The sequence below is a fragment of the Podarcis erhardii genome, assembly GCF_964252035.2.
Source record: "Podarcis erhardii genome assembly, chromosome: 11".
NCBI lineage: Eukaryota > Metazoa > Chordata > Lepidosauria > Squamata > Lacertidae > Podarcis > Podarcis erhardii.
The window spans coordinates 49,954,221-49,975,017 of NC_138501.1; the positions used below are offsets into that span (position 1 = coordinate 49,954,221).

The following is a 20,797-nucleotide window of genomic DNA, read 5'->3' on the forward strand; positions in this document are numbered from 1 at the left end:
AGTTGCAAAGATACTTCCAGAGAGATCCATGATTTGGAACATTAAACATGAGGCATATCTAGGACTAAGGACCTGAATGCATTAGATGATACATTTGGAGTTACAGTTACAGATAGGTAGCCGTGTTGGTCTGCCATAGTCAAAACAAAACAAATTCCTTCCAGTAGCACCTTAAAGACCAACTAAGTCAGTTCTTGGTATGAGCTTTCATGTGCATGCACACTTCTTCAGATACACTGAAACAGAAGTTTCCAGACCCTTCTATATAGTGAGAAGGTGGGGAGGGGTATTACTCAGAAGGGTGGTGGGAATGGGTGATTGGCAGATAGCTGTGATGAGCCTGTTGACGACTCTTAACGACTCATCACAGCTATCTGCCAATCACCCATTCCCACCACCCTTCTGAGTAATACCCCTCCCCACCTTCTCACTATATAGAAGGGTCTGGAAACTTCTGTTTCAGTGTATCTGAAGAAGTGTGCATGCACACGAAAGCTCATACCAAGAACTGACTTAGTTGGTCTTTAAGGTGCTACTGGAAGGAATTTGTTTTGTTTTGACATTTGGAGTTAGAAGAACGAATCACTTTCTTTGTCAAGAGTAGAATTGTGGAAATATCTTACACAGGATACTTCTCCCTTTTATTTGGTGTTTGAGGATAGAACTAGATATTATGGTAGAAAATGACAATTGTACTCCCTCTGTAAAATGCATGAAAAATTGGGAGGGGCACAGCTGTTTGTCAATTGATTCATACTGGGAGAGATAATTGCACACTTAGGACTTTCTCATGGAAGGGAGGACTGTAAAGTACTTAGCATTGGATGGATCATGCACATTTAATTTATATTTTGATGCATATAAAGGGTACAAAATTGAATAATGTGTCGATTCCATCAGGAGAAAAAAATAAAAAACCAAAAAACCTCCACTCACCTTTTTTTTTATTTCAGCATTTGTAGATTTCTGACCTTTTCAGCCACACATAAAAGCTACAATGAATCATCTCCATGGTGCTTCTCACCCTAGAATACATTCAACCATTGTTTCTTTTGTCAATATTTCATCCAAACAGAGCGCACACATCTGCAAGGCAATGTGAGCACTCTTTTGTTGGGAGCAGAATGGAGAGGATAAAGGGCTAAGTAGCTGTTTTATTTTATCTGAACCATAAATATAATAGGAGCTCTTTATAAGGATTAAAAAAAAAATATCCCAGTAGCTAATGCATAGTTTCCAACACTTCACAGTGGAAAGTAGGGACACCCTGGTGTATTCATAATGCCCCTAGTCTCATTGCTTGAATCCCCCAATACAAACCTTTTCACCAAGAGGTGCTGTTAATAGAGTCCCACTCCTGTCCCTGAATGCTGCATTCCCCACAGAGAATGTTAAAATAAAATAAAATAAAATAAAATAAAATAAAATAAAATAAAATAAAATAAAATAAAATAAAATAAAATAAAATAAATAAAATAAAATAAAATAAAATAAAATAAAATAAAATAAAATAAAATAAAATAAAATAAAATAAATCAAATCAAGGAGGTTTTTGTCCTCTGGGTTAATTATATGCTTGGGTAAAACAAGCACACAGTTTTCCTGTTGTCATTATCAAAAGATCAAAGTGAAGCTCATCAGCCACAGCATATGAAATGGAAGGATATCTTAACTCCTTGCTGCCATCACCAGGGACCTCATGGCACCAGTGATGGAAAGTGGGATGGCATTTTGGTATGTTAGGCTGAGAGATCATGCCTGTTTCAAGAATACCCAGTGAGCTTCAAGGTGGAATGAGGCTTTGAACCTGAGTCGCCCAAGTCCCAGTCCAACAATCCAACCATAATATCACAGTGGAGCCAAATCCACGCCATACATTTAAAGCACAATGATACAATTTTGAATAACCATGGCTTCCCCAAAGGATTCTGGGACGTGTAGTTTGTTAAGGGTGCTGAGAGTTGTTGTTGTTGTTTAGTCATTTAGTCGTGTCCGACTCTTCGTGACCCCATGGACCAGAGCACACCAGGCACCCCTGTCTTCCACTGCTTCCCGCAGTTTGGTCAAACTCATGCTGGTAGCTTCGAGAACACTGTCCAACCATCTCGTCCTCTGTCGTCCCTTTCTCCTTGTGCCCTCCATCTTTCCCAGCATCAGGGTCTTTTCCAGGGAGTCTTCTGTTCTCCTGAGGTGGCCAAAGTATTGGAGCCTCAGCTTCAGGATCTGTCCTTCCAGTGAGCACTCAGGGCTGATTTCCTTCAGAATGGATCGGTTTGATCTTCTTAGAATAGAATCATAGAGTTGGAAGAGACCACAAGGGCCATCGAGTCCAACCCACTGCCAAGCAGGAAAATCTTCTTGCAGTCCATGGGACTCTCAAGAGTCTCCTCCAGCACCATAATTCAAAAACATCCATTCTTCGGCGATCAGCCTTCTTTATGGTCCAGCTCTCACTTCCATACATCACTACTGGGAAAACCATGGCTTTAACCATGAGAGTTGTTAGGAGACCCTAATTCCCCTCAGAGAGCTACGATTCTCAGAGTTCCCTGGGAAGAGGCATTGATTCTTAATCCCCACTGGGAAGTGTAGATCTGGGAGAGGACTACAAGCATAGGCATATTTTGGCTCCCTTGGCAAGGAGCTGTATCAGAACCTTCAAAGCTGGGAGAGGCCACGGGCCAGAAAATCAAAAAGTGTGTTGCCTTTTGTGCTCCTCCAGTGACTCCCTCTGTGGTTATCAGGGTCGTGTCTGCTCTGCTCCACCTCTTCCTCCTCTTTCTCTATTGGTCCATCTGCCTGCCTGCCGGTCTTCCTACTTCCCTCTCTCATTCCCTCCATTCACTGCTTTCCCTTCTCCCTCCCTCCCTCCCTCCCTTTTTCTTCTCCCTGCAACTCTTGCTGCCCAACCTCTGTTTCCTCCCCACTCCATGCCCCACTGGATGTTCTGCTTGCACTTCTAATAGCATCCTTAGCCAGCTGGGAAGGGGGCCCTGCAGGGCTACTGTGATGGCCCACACCATTGATCAAATTCTTCCGTCAAGGCACTCCCAGGGCCTGGACACCCAGAGCTGTGGAGGAGTGGTCCATGGAGTGTGCAGGCCGGTGGGCTCCTAGTCACTCCAAGTCAGAGTAGAGAGGCATGGTTTTTGTACCCTGCTGGGGCTGCTCCCTTGGCAGAGGCCAACCTGGCCAACCCCTAGGTACACCCCCTGAATACAAGTCTCAGCACTTTTGAGAAACTTCACCTCCCAGAATGATCACAGTCAGAATTCAGTTCCAGAAACACCTTTCTCCCTGTCATTGCCTACTCTGCAGATCTTAAGGAGCAAAAGGCTTAAATGTGGTCCTTAATCCCATAGCCTCGTAGAGTTGGAAGGGACCCAACTTGTTATCTAGTTTAACCCCCTGCAAGGCAGGAATCACAGCTAATCACATACTTCTATCAAGATTCTGGTCTTCTGGTAGCCCAAACCTGTTCATTTGATCCTGCAGACCTTCTCTTGCTTTCCCATTCATTCAGCTTTGACAGATGTTGCAATAGGTCAGAGGAGCAGTTTTAAGCAGAAGTATGATTTCTTTACCAGACCAGTACGCTCTGGTTTTTCTATGTCTCCAACCCCACAGAGTGCCTGTTGTGGTTCAGCTTCACAGAGAAGCAACTCTGCTCCATTTGCAGAGTTTGTCAACTCCTGTCACAGCTGTTTTATCACTGCTTGAAGTCAAGGGTGTAATTTTACGTGGGAGAAAGCTTGGGAGACTACGGAACGGCTTGCGTTATCTGAAAAGGCTTTATTTACCATTTCTCCCAAACAGTAATACATCTATTCAGAGAATATTGAGATCTTATTATAGGGAATCATGTCAGCATTTAGAAAATTAGAGGTTTCTTTTTAAAACCTAGAATGAACTGATTTTTTTTTTCTTTAATCTTTTTAAAGATGATCAGACTCACAATTTCTCGCTGCTCAAGCTGGTTGTCTGGGGGAGGGGGGGGGAGTTAGTTGAGCAAAGGAGAGGGAAGCCTGAGCTTAGAATGTGCCTGAACAGATTGTACTGAGAGCAAACTTCTGGGTAAGAAACATTTACAAGGCCAGGTGGAATCCTATTGGCCCCTTCTGTCACCTGATCCCTGCAGTGCTGATAGATGCAATACCACCTCCGGGCCAAATGTGGTGCTGAATGCAAGTCAGATGCACCTGATGCTCTGAAAAAGCTACATAAATGCATTGTGGATAAAACCAGTTACTGCCATGGTCCCCAGATGAAGACCCTTGGAGCCTTAAACTTGTGGCCATTACGTTAGTTTAAAATGTAAAGTATTTGGATATTGCTTTTCAGCCCTGAGGGCCTCTCATTTAGGTAAATTCTTGGCCTCCAATTTCCTCTCTGCATCAGCACCGTAGCACTTTAGCAGAATGGCACTGGGAAGAGTGGCGGCAGCAGCAGCGGTGGAGGATGTGGAGAGGACAAATTCCTGGAGGAGATGGATAATAATGGCCACCAGACATGATGGCCATGCTCTGTCTCCGTGGTCAATAGCAAAAATGCTCCTGAAAACCAGTTTCTGTAAGCTACAGAAGGAGAGAGTGCTCTTGTGCTCAGGTCCTGGATGGGATTTCCCACCAGCATGCAAGGAGTGCGTGCAGGGGCCAGGCCCTGTGACCAGTAGGGCTTAGCAGGACTGGGGCCTTCTTAAGTTTGTTCTGGAGAGGCAAGGTGTGGCCACATAGGTGAGGCTACTAGGTAACTTACTGCACCTGGTGGTAAGAGCCAGGAAGGGATATAAGGTCATCATTTCCCTTCAGCTCTTTGCCACAGCAACACATTTCCTGCCTTGCTGCATTTGGCTTCTTGCTTCCTGATCCTCGGACCGTGGCTTCGTGGCTCCTTGTTTCTTGACCCTCGGACCCTTGACTTTGTTACTCACTGCTTCCTGACCCTTATACCCCTGGCTTCTGGACTCTCATTCCTGCTCCCACCCCGCCATCTTGACCCTGGTCTGGATGTCCTCAGCTGGGACTTTGATCGCTCGATGACCGGACCATGACACAGAATCTGGTTACTCACTACGGGATCAGGATGCTGGGCTAGATTAATCAGGGTTCCTCTGATGTTCTTATGGCTGGCATGCCCAAGAACCCTTGGCATCTCTGCTGAGGTGATAGGAAAAGGGGCAGAGGAAGATCTCTTTCCCATACCTTTGGGGGTGGGGTGTCATTGCCAATCAGACTGTGCCAGAAGGGGGTAGACTATAGACCTGAGCTGGTGAATACCCTCTTGATCATCTTCCGTTCATGCAACAACAACAAGAAGAAGAGTTTGGATTTGATATCCTGCTTTATCAATACCCGAAGGAGTCTCAAAGCGGCTAACATTCTCCTTTCCCTTCCTCCCCCACAACAAACACTCTGTGAGGTGAGTGAGGCTGAGAGACTACAAAGAAGTGTGACTGGCCCAAGGTCACCCAGCAGCTGCATGTGGAGGAGCGGGGATGCAAACACGGTTCACCAGATTACGAGTCTACCGCTCTTAACCACTACACCACACTGACTTCAAATGGCATTGGGAACTGGAGAGGTGCTTCCAATGTGAAACCCATTTCTGCCGCAGATTTACCTTAGGAACGTAAGAAGAACCAAAGGCCCATCGAGTCCAGCATTTTCTTCTTGCAGTGATCAACCAGATGTCCTTTGTGAATGCACTTGCCCTTCAGTCTGATTTTCAAGTGGATATTTGATGTATATAATCCGCTCTGAGCCTGAAATACATTTACTGAAGTTTGGTGGCTGAAGCTGGGATTTGTTTCTATTCCTTATCTCACTCTTCATTTGTTTTTGGCCGTTCTCCTTTACTACTGCCAGAGGGGGTTTTGTCAAACCGAGAGGCCGTGGCATGGATAAATATCTAACCAATCCTTTGCCAACAGAGAAAAGAGTTTAATAATTTGCTCCCACTGAGCCACTTTTATGGGGTAATTGCTACTCATTTCATTGAATTTCATCAGCTAAGCAGGATTCCACTGGCTTGTGATGTCTAAATGAGACCTCTTTGCAGGTCAGAACAGGGAGGGAGGGGGGAATCTTGTAGAAAATAGCATTTAATCTATATTGATCTAAAAGTGCTTTATGGTGTTAGAGGTCACCATATTGCTGTTGTCATGGGCTTGTCTCCGGAGAAATAAAACAAGGTCATTTTGATCAGCGATGGCCTTTAAGAACATAATGGTACCTCTCAGAGATCAGTAGGTGAAGTGGACAATAAGGTTCCACCGCCCTGCTGCAGTTTCTCAGCAACCATCTGAAATGGACCTTTTCAATTTGCCCCAGAGGGAGAGAGAGGTTGCGACTGGTACAACCAGAGGCCGAAATCAGTTTTGGGGAAAATGAACCACATATATTTATAATATATATATCAGCAGAAGACTGGTGAAAGCATTTCAGTTCATGAGAGATGCAAGCATGATCTACAAATAATATTAAAGGGGGAAATCAAAAGCACTTTATACATAAATGAGTCTCGAGGAAGGAACAATGTAAGTCTGTGCAAGGAGGAAAATGGGATACAGTGATTACACTGGAAAATAAAGTGTGAAATTAAATCAACTGATATTAAAGCATTAGGGGAGGGATTCAATGTAGGACTAATTTAAAATCTCTTTCTAGTGTACCAGCTGTGCTAGTGAAATGGCCTAAGATGCAGGAAGCCAGCAAGGTTCCCGTGGCTGATTGTGCAACAAATTGCTATAGCCCTGGTACTTCCTGTTGCGCAGCTGGTTGCACAATTGTTGGTTCAACAAGCTTCCAGTAGCACAACTGTTGCATTGGATTACAGATTCCACAATGCTGAATTACAATTTACAGTGGTACCTGGGGTTACAGACGCTTCAGGTTACAGACTACAGGTTACCCAGAAATAGTACCTTGGGTTAAGAACTTTGCTTCAGGATGAGAACAGAAACCGGGTGGCAGCAGCGGGAGGCCCCATTATCTAAAGTGGTGCCTCAAGTTAAGAACAGTTTCAGGTTAAGAATGGACCTCCAGAACGAATTAAGTTCTTAACCCGAGGTACCACTGTATTACCAAACTTAAAACCATGGTGAGACCTGGTCTGAATAGAGACATTGGATTCTTATCTCATTATACATGATAAAGCTATTTTTGGCCATCTCATCCATTGCTTTTTCCTGTAAGGCCAATTGCAGTCGTCAACAGGTTTACCACACCTGTTTAGGGAAGTTTTTAATGTGTGACATTTTAATGTATTTTTCATCTTTGTTGGAAGCCGCCCAGAGTGGTTGGGCGGGGTATTATTATTATTATTATTATTATTATTATTATTAGCCAATCACCCATTCCCACTATCCTTGTGAGTAATACCCCTCCCCACCCTCTCACTATATATAAAGGTCTGGTGACTTCTGTTTCAATGTATCTGAAGAAGTGTGCATGCACATGAAAGCTCATACCAAGAACAAAAATTAGTTGGTCTCTAAGGTGCTACTGGACATTTTATTATGATTATTTTATAGATATTTCTACTGCATCAGACCAGCATGGCTACCTACCTGAATCTAGATTCCACAGCCTTCATTCTCATCCTTATACTGGGTCTTATCCATGTAAACTCTCGACTCAGAGCCACTGGAATTGTGCAACTCCATTCTTTCTTCACACTAAGGGGCATTGTGGCAGTGCTTGTACAAGCCCTAGTCAACACAGCAGCATTTTCCCCCCACTTTTCAGAATCCAGAGGTCCAGGCCAAGATTAATCTCGGTTCTCTCTTTTGCAAGAAGGAACAAGCGGATGGTTTATGAGTCTTTTAAGTTATGAGCCACAGCTTTCTTCTGCTCAGTAGCTCTGTTGGCATTGCCCTAAGTACCCCTAGACTCTTGAAATGCAAGTAACCCATTTTCTTCCATTGCTGTCCTTGTCCTAAATGGAAATAATTGCAGCCTGGCTCTTCTGCAGAGAAAAAAAGAGCTTACAGATGCAAGGTGATAGAGACTGTTTTGTGTCTGTATTATCCTACTAGAAATTGCGATGAACCAATTTTGGCCCATGGGGCAGTAGTCCCTCATTGCTGCTCTCCTGAGAGTCTACAAAATAGGCAGTTGTTTGAGGAGGTGATGGAAAACCAACCTCAGCAGTCTCTCAGTTGATCTTCCCTGGCACCCATTTTTCACTCCTGGAATCTGTTAATTCTGCCTTATGTGAAGAAGTCCTTCTTTTCTTGCCTGCTCAAAATACCCTCCAGGTCTCCCAGGTGACATCCATTCATGAGATGTGCAACCAAACTCCACCCTTTATGTATTTATGTGGAATGGCCAGGCTGGCAGAGCATTTTTTAATTTCAAAATTTCAATTTAGACTTAGTGTGATGTGATTTGCAGCCTTCCTATCCCCCCCCCCCCGGATCATTTCTTGGAGCGGGGAGGGTTAACCATCTGATCGAAAAGGTTACAGATGAACAAGATTAAACATTTATTGCCGTGTTAATAAATGATTGCACCTGCGGTGGAGGCAAATATAAATGTTAAGGGGCCTCATTATAAATTCATAGCAGCTCTGCAAGGATAACTGTTTAAAGAAGTCTCCCCCCATCAGTCTGGATACAGAATGTGGGGAACAGGGCCTGCTCAATATATTTTGCGGTCTGAGATGAACCAGCAAATGGAGTCTCCCCTCAGATCTGTAGTTTATTAAGGGTGCTGGATGAATGAGGAATACAAGTCCCTGGGACCAGATGCAGCCTTTCAGACCTGTCTGTTTTGCATCCTCCATGAGTGTTTTTGACTTAAATGTGTCTTTGAGTGCCTAATGCTTTTCGCTTGCCTGAATGGAGGATAGACAGTGATGCACGAGTGTGAAGAAATTAGCCTACTTGTCAGATGGTAGTGGTGGTTGCTTGTGAGTAACCAGTCAGGACTCCGACCTGTCTTTTACACATTTTATTTTGCTGCAAAACTATTTACAGTGCAGAACCACAAGTTCATGTCTGCCTCAATCGCTAGCAGAATCCGGGAGTGGTCATTTCCGGGTCCTCCCCCAACATAAGAGCTTAGTCACCCCCAGCCTTTTCCTTCCTTTTTTGCATTTTACACCTCTGTGCAAGGTGGGCGACGGAAGAGGCGTGCTTCCTTCCTGGCCGGCTTGGCCAGGAGCGGTGCTGAGGCTCCCAGCAGCACCCTCTGGTCTCTTCCCCACTGGAGGTGTGGGGAAAGAGGAAGGAAGAGGAACTGCTTCTCAAGGTTTTCGGAGGTTCCCTGTATTCCAACTGCCCCTCTGCCTTCCTTCCCTGTTCCGATGGCAGTCCCCTGACACTACTGTATAAAAATAAAACAGGAAGCTCTAACTTCTAGCAATGAAAAAGGCAGCTTAATCAGTGATCCTAACAGTGTTCCTGTGCTCAGTTTATTAGAAGGAAAGCATATAAAACCAGCGTCAAATAAACCTCCAGTTTCACCACAGAAAATGAGAAAAATCTGACTTCCTTCCCACCTCTGTCACTGAAGCAGCTGCCTCATCGAGGCTCATAATAGTGCCAGTTCTCTTGGGAAACACACTTATGACTCTCACCCGGGTGGCAGGGAGTGTGGGCAAGTTTGGTTTGGTGGTGTTCCCCTCAAATGAGAGACAATGCAGCCTAAGACACAAATACCTATGGGACCGCCTCTCCTGGTACGCCCCGCGGAGGACCTTAAGGTCCACAAATGACAACATTTTGGAGATCCTGGGTCGCAAGGTGGTTAGATTGGTCTCAGCTAGGGCCAGGGCCTTTTCAGTACTGCCCCCAAATTGGTGGAACGCTCTGTCACAAAAGACTAGAGCCCTGCGGGACTTGACATCTTTCCACAGGGCCTGCAAGACAGAGCTGTTTGGCCTGGCCTTTGGTTTGGACTCAGACTGACCCTTATGTTTCCCTTCCCTTATGGTTTTGATCTATGGGCTACTTTTGAAATGAGGCTGCATTTTAAATTGTTGTTGTTTTTCCCTATTATGTTTTTACTGTACAGTGGTGCCTCGCAAGACGAAAAGAATCCGTTCTGCGATTCTCTTCATCTAGCGGTTTTTTCGTCTTGCGAAGCAAGCCCATTGACAGCTTAGCAGATTAGCGCTATTAGCGGTTTAGCAGCTTTTAGCGGCTTATCGGCTTAGCAGATAAGCGGATAAGCGGCTTAGCGGCTTAGAAAAGGGGGGGGGGAAACCCACAGGAACTCGCAAGACATTTTCGTCTTGCGAAGCAAGCCCATGGGGAAATTCGTTTTGCGAAGCACCTCCAAAACGGAAAACTCTTTCGTCTAGTGAGTTTTCCGTCTTGCAAGGCATTTGTCTTGCAGGGCACCACTGTAATTTTACTGGTGTTAGCCACCCTGAGCCCGGCTCTGGCTGGGGAGGGCAGGGTATAAATAATAATAATAATAATAATAATAATAATAATAATAATAATAATTAGTGCTGTACTTGCATCACTACATACCCTCCAAGTGTGCCGTTTTAAGTGGGACATCCCAGACTGACAGCCACCCCAGCTTCTGATAACTATCCAGGATATCCCATTTTGGCTCCTTTGCTCTGGTCGTGCCAGAATGTGGGGTTCTGTGCTGATGCACAAGTCAGTTGGCTCACACCAGAGTGCAGGACCAAAAAATGGGGGGGGGGGGGGTGTCAGTGGCAGAAGAAGCCACTCGGGTGTTTGGGGCGGCATGCCCAGGAACAGGGGCGGGGTGAGGGTGGGGCAAGCCGCCCATAGGGGCAGGGTGAACCACAGGGCCTCTGGAGTCTGCCTACCTCCTCCCACTCAGCCGCCCTAAAACTGGGTGGTGGTGGCAGCGGGTGGACTGTTTGGGCAGCACGGATCCTGCGCTCACCAAGCCACTGTGTCTCTCCCAGGAGAGACACGTGGCTCAGGAACACTGCAGGCCCCATGGAGAGTGCCGCCCAGCACTCAGTGGTGACACCCAGGGCAGCCCGCACCCACCGTGTCCCCCTTCCTCCACCCCTGGGGAGGGGGAATTACCTTGACCTTGCCACTCTTCCTCCTTCTGTCACGGGGCTTCTAGCAGCTGGCTTCCGGATGTATGTTTGCAGCGTTGGCAGAGGAGGAGGAGAAATCTGTGCCTTCCCCTAGACTGCTCTTGGCTGGTGGAGCATCTCCTGAGGCAATGGAGGAGGAGGAGGCCAGCAGATGCCAGCAGACAAAGGTGGGAGGGGAGAGGTGAGCGGCCAAGCGAGTGACGGGGTCACTGGGAGGGTGGGTTGTCCCAATTTGCCCTCTTAAAAGGTTGGGGGATATGCCACTATTTGGGTTGCAGATTATAATCTGTGTCCCCACCTTCCCAGCTTTCTACAGTGATGCCAGATGGTGGTGCTAGGATGTTGTCTGGGTGGGAGGTTTTGTGAGCAGAACAATTGGGCCTGATCCCAGTGCACCAGCTCCAGACTGGTATAGCAACTGGGCCTTGAATGGACTTGCTGCCATCTTGCAGTGGCAGAGTGACTGGTTTGTACCACTTCAGGACTTTCCTCTAGACCAGGCATGTCCAAAGTCCATTTTGGGGCCTAATACAGCTCGGCGTTTGGTTCAATATGGCCCCTATGGCAATTTTTTCCCTGGGGTAAAATCAACAACTTCAATCCTAAAAAAACCTCAACAACTTCAATCCTTAAAAAAAAAAGGTTGGGTTAACAACTTTGATTGGCCTTTTGGTTGGCCCTTCAGTTTATCAAATCTGGCCCTCTTTGAAAAACGTTTGGGCACCACTGCTCTAGGCTTTGCCAGTGAATAGCCCACCACTGTGACCCCTGCCCACAGGTTTGATGGGAAGAAAATGGAAGCCAAAATTGATCAAGTGACTCGCACATCACTCCGTCAGCAGTAGCTGATGAGAGGCCAGCTCAGCCCAGTGGCTGGATCACTCCATCAGGGTATAAGTTTTCTGTTACAGTGAATTTTGATGGGCTTTTGCTCAGATCAGGCAAGGCTGTCTTTATGTTCTTCTTGTACTGTTAAGCAAAAACAAAATAAAGAGAGAAAATGTCTTTCTGGTAGGAGGGCATGGCATTGATCTCTGTCTACAGTTGGATACTATAGTAATAGACAAATCTGTTGCTGATGACATGCCTTTTGGTTTCATCAGAATATTAAAATCCTGTGCAAAACTGCACCTATGTATAAATTAGGGACACTTATCTCTGAATTATATATGCAGCAGAAGAGGCTGCTGTATTAAAATGAGGCTTTTAAATGAGAATGAGTAAATGAAATACATGGGTAAGTCTGGAATTGAAATAAATACATAAAGATGCAGAGTAGAACGACTGTAATAAATGGTATGTTTATTGTACCAAAGGGAGGAAAAAAGAATATTCCAATTGAATTGTTGTCATTATTTCCTAAAATCTTGAATTGCAAGTCATCATATAGATATTTAATGAATATTTGATAAGGTTTTGAAGACCTCTCTGTTTCGAAGGCATGATTTAATTTCAAGCTGCTCAATAAAAATAGAAAGATAGCTGTTTTAGATGGTTGGGTGACTTCTTTAACCCTTGTACTGTCAGTGATTTGCCGATTGTCTCAAATATCTGAAACATTTAGCTTCCTCTCTTCAGATTCTGCAAAAAGAGCACCACAAGTCTTTCATGCAAATGAGAAGAAGCATTCAGTATGGGCACAGTAAAAGAAGAAGAAGAAGAAGAAGAAGAAGAAGAAGAAGAAGAAGAAGAAGAAGAAACTTTAGCATTTTCTCAGTCCCATTCATTTGTGAACAATCTTTCCTCCTGTTCTATTGCAGAGTGGGTGGGGAATAACTCAGCAGGGAAACACGTGCTAGTTAAATCCCCCCAATTCTTGGTTGTTGCAAATTTGTTCTTGTTGTTTAGTCGTTTAGTCGTGTCCGACTCTTCGTGACCCCTTGGACCAGAGCACGCCAGGCCCTCTTGTCTTCCACTGCCTACCGCAGTTTGGTCAAACTCATGCTGCTAGCTTAAAGAACACTGTCCAACCATCTTTGTCCTCTGTCGTCCCCTTCTCCTTGTGCCCTCCATCTTTCCCAACATCAGGGTCTTTTCCAGGGAGTCTTCTCTTCTCATGAGGTGGCCAAAGTATTGGAGCCTCAGCTTCAGGATCTGTTCTTCCAGTGAGCACTCAGGGCTGATTTCCTTAAGAATGGATCTTCTTGCAGTCCATGGGACTCTCAAGAGTCTCCTCCAGCACCATAATTCAAAAGCATCAATTATTCGGCGATCAGACTTCTTTATGATCCGGCTCTCACTTCCATACATCACTGCTGGGAAAACCACAGCTTTAACAATACGGACCTTTGTAGGCAAGGTGATGTCTCAGATTTTTAAGATGATGCTTTTAAAGATACTGTTGCCAATTACAGAAGCACAATTCTCAATTTGTTCCTGTAGCAATTTCATGACACACTGACACACTTTTGCCATGAAGTTGAAAATATTATGCTGCAAATGTGAATGTCCAGCCATGTATGTTTACCTGTTAAGGAATTATGTGTGAACTACCTGCAACAATCAGAATCTAAGCATCAGTCTAATCCACCATCCTATTTTCAGGTGTAGTCTTCAAGTTGCCATTGGGAAGCCCACATAAAGGGTGTGGAGACCCAGCCCATTATGTTCATAGTATTTGTTGGGCAAAGCAACCCCCCACCCCTTGAAGAAATATTCTTAATAGGGTTATTTGGATCTTTTGTATCAGATTTAATGGGGGGGAACTAACACATTTGATTAGAATGGAAGAAAGAAATCAAAGATGGGATGAACTCATAGTAGATTGGTTGCATTTTTTAAAACATTCTAGTGCATCATATCAAAATATGCAAGTTTGCAGCAAGTTATATTAATAATTTAATTGGAGTATATCAAAAAGAGGAAAATTAGTTTTTATGTAATCCATGTTGTAGTAAGAATGGATCAACTTTTGTTTTTGTGTAGTTTTGATGGTTGCAATTTTTCTTATATTTCTTTATAGTAAAAAAAAGAAGAAGGGGAGAATGCTTTTTTTGTGCAAATTAATGCTGTTTGGAGAACATAAGGGACAGATCTTCCCAGTGGTGGTCCCATATTTGTGTTCCTCCCTTGAGGGAGTTACATTTGCCCCTTGTACAGTTCAGCGATTTCTTTATTCATTGCACTAGTCACCCTTTAGCCAAACAGCCTCTCAGAAGGGCTTACATAAACTATTCTAAGGTTGTCCCTGCCTTCAGGCTCACAATCCAAGAAGGCAAGACACACAAGGAAATAGGAAATGAAGGGAGGAGGGGAAAGCAAGTTCAAGCACAACTGGTCTTAAAGTTACATCCAGTGGCCAGTGATGGTTCTGGTTGTTATCCCTTGAGAAAGAACATCAACTCTTCTCCTTCCCACACCCAGATTAGATCCTGTGACAATATCTAGGCCAGGAGGAGAGGACAGTTATTCATCAGACAGCTGCCTTCTTAGCTGTTAGAATCCTCACAGCTTTTAAACACCCCTCAAAAAGTCAATAGTTTTGAGTTACTTTCAGCTGCTAATAATAATCAATTTCTGATTATTAAATGGCTATATTATTACTGGTTTTAAATTGCGTATTTCCTGATGGTTTCATTGGATTTTTTATTTTTATTTTTTTAAAAATGAACATTGAGCCAGATTGCGGGATATATGTTTTTTAACTGCCATTTAAAATGATGGTGTTTCACTGAATTGTATTTTGGTGAATATTGTAACTGCTTTTTGCTTGCTCTCTCTGCTCTGCAAGCCATATTGGGAGGGCTTTGCAGCCTGAAAACATAAATACAATACAATACAATACAATACAATACAATACAATACAATACAATACAATAAAATAAAATAAACTGCTCAAGCCAGTGCTGTTTTTTTTAAAAAAATGAAATGCACAAAATGCTTTGGGATCCTGACTGCTTTCGCCTCCTAGACACCAGAGCTTTGTGATCTTCTAAACAATCACAGCTACCGACTTTGGGGATGCTCCGGGGTTGAAATCCCTGTTGCGTTCCCTTCACTTTTAGAAAATGTATCAAATGTGCTCATGGGCAGCCAGGTGGGAGTTCATGCCTTAACTTTCTGATGGACTTCTCTGCAGTTTGCGATGATTCTTCTCCTGCCCATTGATTTCCTATCAGAAAGACTTGGCGCAATAACCGTGTGCATATATATAATAAATGATGGCTACCAAAAGGCTGAACGACGCGCGCTTTGTGAGCACTCCATGCTACCTGGATTTTTATTGATTGCAAGGGGGCGGGTTGTGCTACAAGGGACAGCAATAAAGCTAAGAAGACAGATGAGATGCATTTTGAATGATGTGAGTAGGCAGCGACAGTCTTGTATATTCATAGTCTTGCCCTGCTGGCATCTGAGACATGCAGAGGGATGAATGAATGGTAGGTTCTCTATGGTGATAGAATGGACTGTACCACACCAGCTGCAGGGGTGATTGGAATTTCTGTGCATTTGGGCAAATGGTGAAATTAACTAATACAGTGGTACCTTGGTTCTCAAACTTAATCCGTTCCGGATGTCGGTTCCAAAACCAAAGCATTCCAAAACCAAGGGGTGCTTTCCCATAGAAAGTAATGCAAAATGGATTAATCCATTCCAGACAACCCCTAAAACAGCAATTTAACATGGATTTTACTATCTAATGAGACCATTGATCCATAAAATGAAAGCAATAAACAATATAATGCAGTCACACAATCAATCAGTAGCTGAAGTGGGTTCCACACTGTCACAAAAACAAACAAAATAAAGGGCCACAAAAACGCATATTTTTTTTTAGCAAAAACAGACAGACCTCAGCGTAACACTCAAAACAGAAGTGTGGCACTCAAAACGGAGCACATTCGGCTTACAAAAAAAATTCACAAACTGGAACACTTCCAGGTTTGCAGTGTTTGGGTTCCAACTTGTTTGAGTACCCAGGCATTTGAGAACCAAGGTACCACTGTATTTTAGTTAAGGGAAGGTAGACAAGTCAATATTATGCTTAGCAAAAACTGAATCTAAGAACATAAGAAGAATGCTTTTGAATTAGGTCAAAGTCCCATTTTTTCCAACATCAGGAAATAAAGTCCTTGAAAAATAAACTATACAGTGATACTTGGGGTTACAGATGCTTCAGGTTACAGACGCTTCAGGATACAGACTCCGCTAACCCGGAAGGAGTATCTTGGGTTAAGAACTTTGCTTCAGGGTGAGAACAGAAATCGCACAGCCACAGTGGGAGGCCCCATTAGCTAAAGTGGTACCCCAGGTTAAGAACAGTTACAGGTTAAGAACGGACCTCCAGAATGAATTAAGTTCTTAACCCGAGGTACCACTGTACTTGATCTTCACTGTGACATCTGTTGAAGGCAAGATTTCTGCATCAGTCTATTTTTAAGGTTTTTAATTTATTATTGTTATAATAACAAACCAAAACTATTAATAAAATGCAGAACTGGTGCTTTTCCCAATGCCACGTGATGATTGTTCTGCTAATGCAGAGAATCCAGCATGACAGTACCTACACTTTGAAAATCCCTGCCTATTGATATTACGTAGGTGGCTTTTGGTGTTGACTCTGCCCTCTGTGAACTTTTTGCCCCTAACAGATTACCTGAGTGAATAGGGGATGGCGAGAAGCTTCCTCACCTGTACTCTGGGACCTGTGTAAATGATTTCCCCACCTCTATTTTCTGGTAGAAACTGGATTGCAAACATTCTGGCACCCTTGTTTCCCTGACCAGTTGAGCCAATTAGCTCCAGAGGTTGCATAACACCACTAGTCCAGTATACAGTATTGTAGGTTACTGAAAACAGGAATGAGAAGCATTGGGCTGAAGATTTTGTCTGCAACTTTCTTTCATTTCCAGGAATGAGAAGTTTTTAATGTCTGATGCTGTATTGTTTTAAATATTCGGTTGGAAGCCACCCAGAGTGGCTGGGGAAACCCAGCCAGATGGGCAGAGTATAAATAAATTATTATTATTATTATTATTATTATTATTATTATTATTATTATTATTATTTAAAAGACCACTGTAAACAGTTAAAATCGTTGGCAGCTGCCAACCAAATATTAAAAACAATACAGCATCAGACATTAAAAACTTCCCTAAACAGGGCCGAGAAGGCCCTCTGCCTGGTTCCCTGTAACCTCACTTCTTGCAGTGAGGGAACTGCCAGAAGGCCCTCGGTGCTGCACCTCAATGTCTGGGCTGGATGATGGGGGTGGAGACGCTCCTTCAGGTATACAGGACCAAGGCCGTTTAGGGCTTTAAAGGTCAACACCAACACTTTGAATTGTGCTTGGAAACATACTGGGAGTCAATGAAGATCTTTCAGAACCGGTGTTATATGGTCTTGGTGGCCGCTCCCAGTCACCAGTCTAGCTGCTGCATTCTGGATTAATTGCAGTTTCCGAGTCACCTTCAAAGGCAGCCCCACATAGAGCGCATTGCAGTAGTCCAAGGGGGAGATAACTAGAGCATGCACTTTAGGAAAACAAATGTGTACAATAACAAATATATTAATGAAGTGCGGAGCTGAGGAGGGAATATAACTCACTTCTTATCAAGGTCAAGGTGTGAGTTAGGATTTTTAAAAAAAAAAATCTGCCATTGAGATTTTCAAAAAAATCTCGTCCCTGCATATGGCTGCACTCTGTTTTTCAGTTATTCAGAAATGCAAACTACTTGGTTTTGGTTTTACTGAGCTGCGTATCACAGCTACTAATCATTGACTTATCATTTCCATCTCTTTCTGTTTCCCCAGCGATGACAATGCAGTTTATCAGCCACCGGTTCCCTGACTACCATGATCCCACCATAGGTAAGTTAAACCCTCTTTGTTACACCAGCACTTTGGGCTGTGGAGCAATGAGAAATTGGGCTTCCAACTGCTGAAAAGGTTTCTCATTGATTGCATCCCCTTTATCCAAGTGACTCATTAATTAACCAATTAAATGGAAATACATTTGCATATAAATCGGCACCTGAATATCATTTCCACGTTCGAAATTCTGAAGGGAGCACAAGATTGCCTGCAGCGTGCTAAACCAAAGCTACTACATGTGGTTTGAAGAAATGGCTCCCTTTAGGATTTCCTTGTTGTTTAGTACATCATGAACACACTGGAACTAAAATAGCCTTGAAAAATAGGGGAAGGGGACCGTGATCATGACCATGTTAGCATATTGCTTCCTAGTGAACTCAACTTTTAGTTGATTAATCTGCTAATGATGCAAATGAAAAGCTAGAGCCCTGGTTGAAATAATTCATGCCCATTGTGTTGGAATTAACTGCACAGTCCCTTTATGTATCAGCAGAAGCATATCTGAGCTCCCTTGCACCCTTCAAAGCCAGGAGAGACCATGGACCAGAAACTTTAAATGCTTGCTTTTCAACACCTTTTGTGCTCCACACCAGTGAATGGATTCTTCCGCAAAGGCACCCAGGGGAGCCTGCGTACATCACCCAACTGTCCAGGGCAGTAGAGGAGCAGCTCAGGGTGCGTGTTAGTGGATGGGCTCCTAGTCACTCTGAGCCAAAGTGGAAAGACACAATTTTTGTGTACCTCCCAGGCCTGCGTCCTTGGCAAGGACAAATCTGGCCAACCCCTGGGTATGCTGCTGTGTGTGACTCAGACTCCATGTTCTTCCTTCTCAGCATAGACCTTCTCTTAGGGTCCTGCCAGGGAGCTGAATATAACAAGGGAGCTGTATATAACCCAGTTAAGTAAAGCATTTTGTTACCAACACCTGTTTACAGCCTGAATATTGCATAGGTTCAACAGGCAAGGTTCCCAATGTGAACTTTGTGAAACCTTCAAAAATTCAAAATGGCAGTTACTTAGCCAGGGATTTCGGGAAATGCCTAACAGTAAGATTAGCTTTCAGCTTGGTGTTTCAAAATCCAGCATTTTTGTGTTCAGCAAGGGGGGGCAGGCATTTTAGGCCTGTGGGCACATTTGGATTGTTGAGCAAGTCCCATTGGCCCCACCTGCTCTGGCAATTTCTCTCCCTCTTCCCCTCAGATTTGCTCCCCCTTAAACAGAAAAAGAGCTAGAGCACACCCCTGCAAACACTTCACATGTCCTAAGGACCTAAAGTCAGATCTAGAAGAAGCCTTGAAAAGCACATAGGGCTTAAAAAGGAAGTTAGAAAGAGCGACACTCTTGCCACTTCCTTCTTCAGCTCTATGTACTTTTCAAAGGAGAACAGGGTAACCACGCTCACCACTTCATGCATGACCCAAGAGGCAATGGTGTGGTGCGTCAGAGATTTTGTCGGCACCAGGGGAAGACCTCAAGTACACCACTGTGCTTATGGGCTCCTTGAGGGCAACCTCTGATATACTGTATTTTTTGCTCTATAAGACTCACTTTTTCCCTCCTAAAAAGTAAGGGGAAATGTGTGTGAATCTTATGGAGTGAATGCAGGCTGTGCAGCTATCCCAGGAGCCAGAACAGCAAGAGGGATTGCTGCTTTCACTGTGCAGCGATCAGAATTAAGAATATATTTTTTTTATTGTTTTCCTCCTCCAAAAACTAGGTCCGTCTTGTGGTCTGGTGCGTCTTATAGAGCGAAAAATACGGTACCTACTAAGTGTGAACTGGTAGCAAAAAGGATGAAACTTCTGTATACAGACCAGCTCATAGTTTGACCAACAGAAACACTGCAAGTCATTCATAAAAGACTGAATGAAATGGTTTGGAATAGTCCTTCTCTGAGTATCTGAATCTCTTTTTAAAGCCTTTTGATGGCTGTGGCAAAAACGTTTTTTATTTAAAGCTTGGTCAAGGTACTCTGTGCTAGCAAGTGGGGAGGAAGCTTATAGTTTTTCATGTAAACAATCTACATCCTACACCTAAGAAAGCTCAATTCTCCAGCCTGTGTGTAATGTCTGCACTGAGAATTTAACTTCCATTCCATAACAGAAACTGTTTTTCTTTCTTTTATAAGTCATTAATTTATTCAGGCCAGGAGTTGTTGAGAGCACCAGAGCCCCATCCCCAAGCTTCCAAATATATATTTGCAAGCATAATAAGGACTAGAAACCTGCTGGTTTGTTATGATTCTCAGGAAGATGGACCCTGTGCTATTTGCCATATTGTGTCTCCTTTCCCGCTCTGTACTCCTCTAGAAATGTGATACGTCTTTCAGCCTCCCCCACAATGCTATCAAGGAAAGGCCAGACCAAATTGTAACCCTGTGTCTTTTGAGTCCTCTGAATTATTGGTTTGCAATTGCCGCTGCAACAGCATTCTGTGGCAACAGCAACATAGGATGTCATTGTCCATCAGGCCCTTTTGCTTGATCCCAAAGATGGTGGACATTGTTATAAATTCCTAGTATCACCTTTAAAAGGGAAGAGTGAGTAATGACCCCAGAGGTACCCTTCTGGATGTCCACAGGGCACATTCATCACTTTGGATTAACATTGCTGAGCATTCAGTGCTGACAGATGGCTGAGAGCAAACATTTATCTGGCTATAAAAGGAGATGGCTTTAAGAGAATGAAAGACAGAAGTTTGCTGCACTCCGTTTTCTTTGAGCTTTAACCATTTCCTCATCTTTCACACTTCAGATCTGCAGGAAAGAAAGGCCCATTGGGAACAGAGCTCCCAGACAACTGGTGGGGTGTGGGGTGGAGATTTTGCTTTTGACAGAAAAGTAGAGAGGATCAGACAACCCCCTTAAGCTAGTTTGGGGCTCAGGACCGCCGCAATGCCTCAAGGATACATCTCTCCATATGAACCTACCCGGATCCTGTGGACATCC

General features: G+C 43.9%; 1 protein-coding gene and 1 long non-coding RNA gene across 3 annotated transcripts in view; both read left to right on the forward strand.

The window, feature by feature from the left end:
• Positions 1-20,797, forward strand: part of LOC309352913 — a 911,067-nt gene that overhangs the window by 259,267 nt on the left and 631,003 nt on the right. The gene's annotated exons all lie outside the window — the stretch shown is intronic.
• RIT2 (Ras like without CAAX 2) overlaps positions 1-20,797 on the forward strand; it is a 268,996-nt gene that overhangs the window by 41,388 nt on the left and 206,811 nt on the right. For both annotated transcript variants that reach the window (XM_081881677.1, XM_081881676.1), the window contains exon 2: positions 17,791-17,847. In XM_081881677.1, the coding sequence (XP_081737803.1) occupies positions 17,791-17,847 (57 nt within the window). The remainder of the gene's footprint in view (positions 1-17,790; positions 17,848-20,797) is intronic.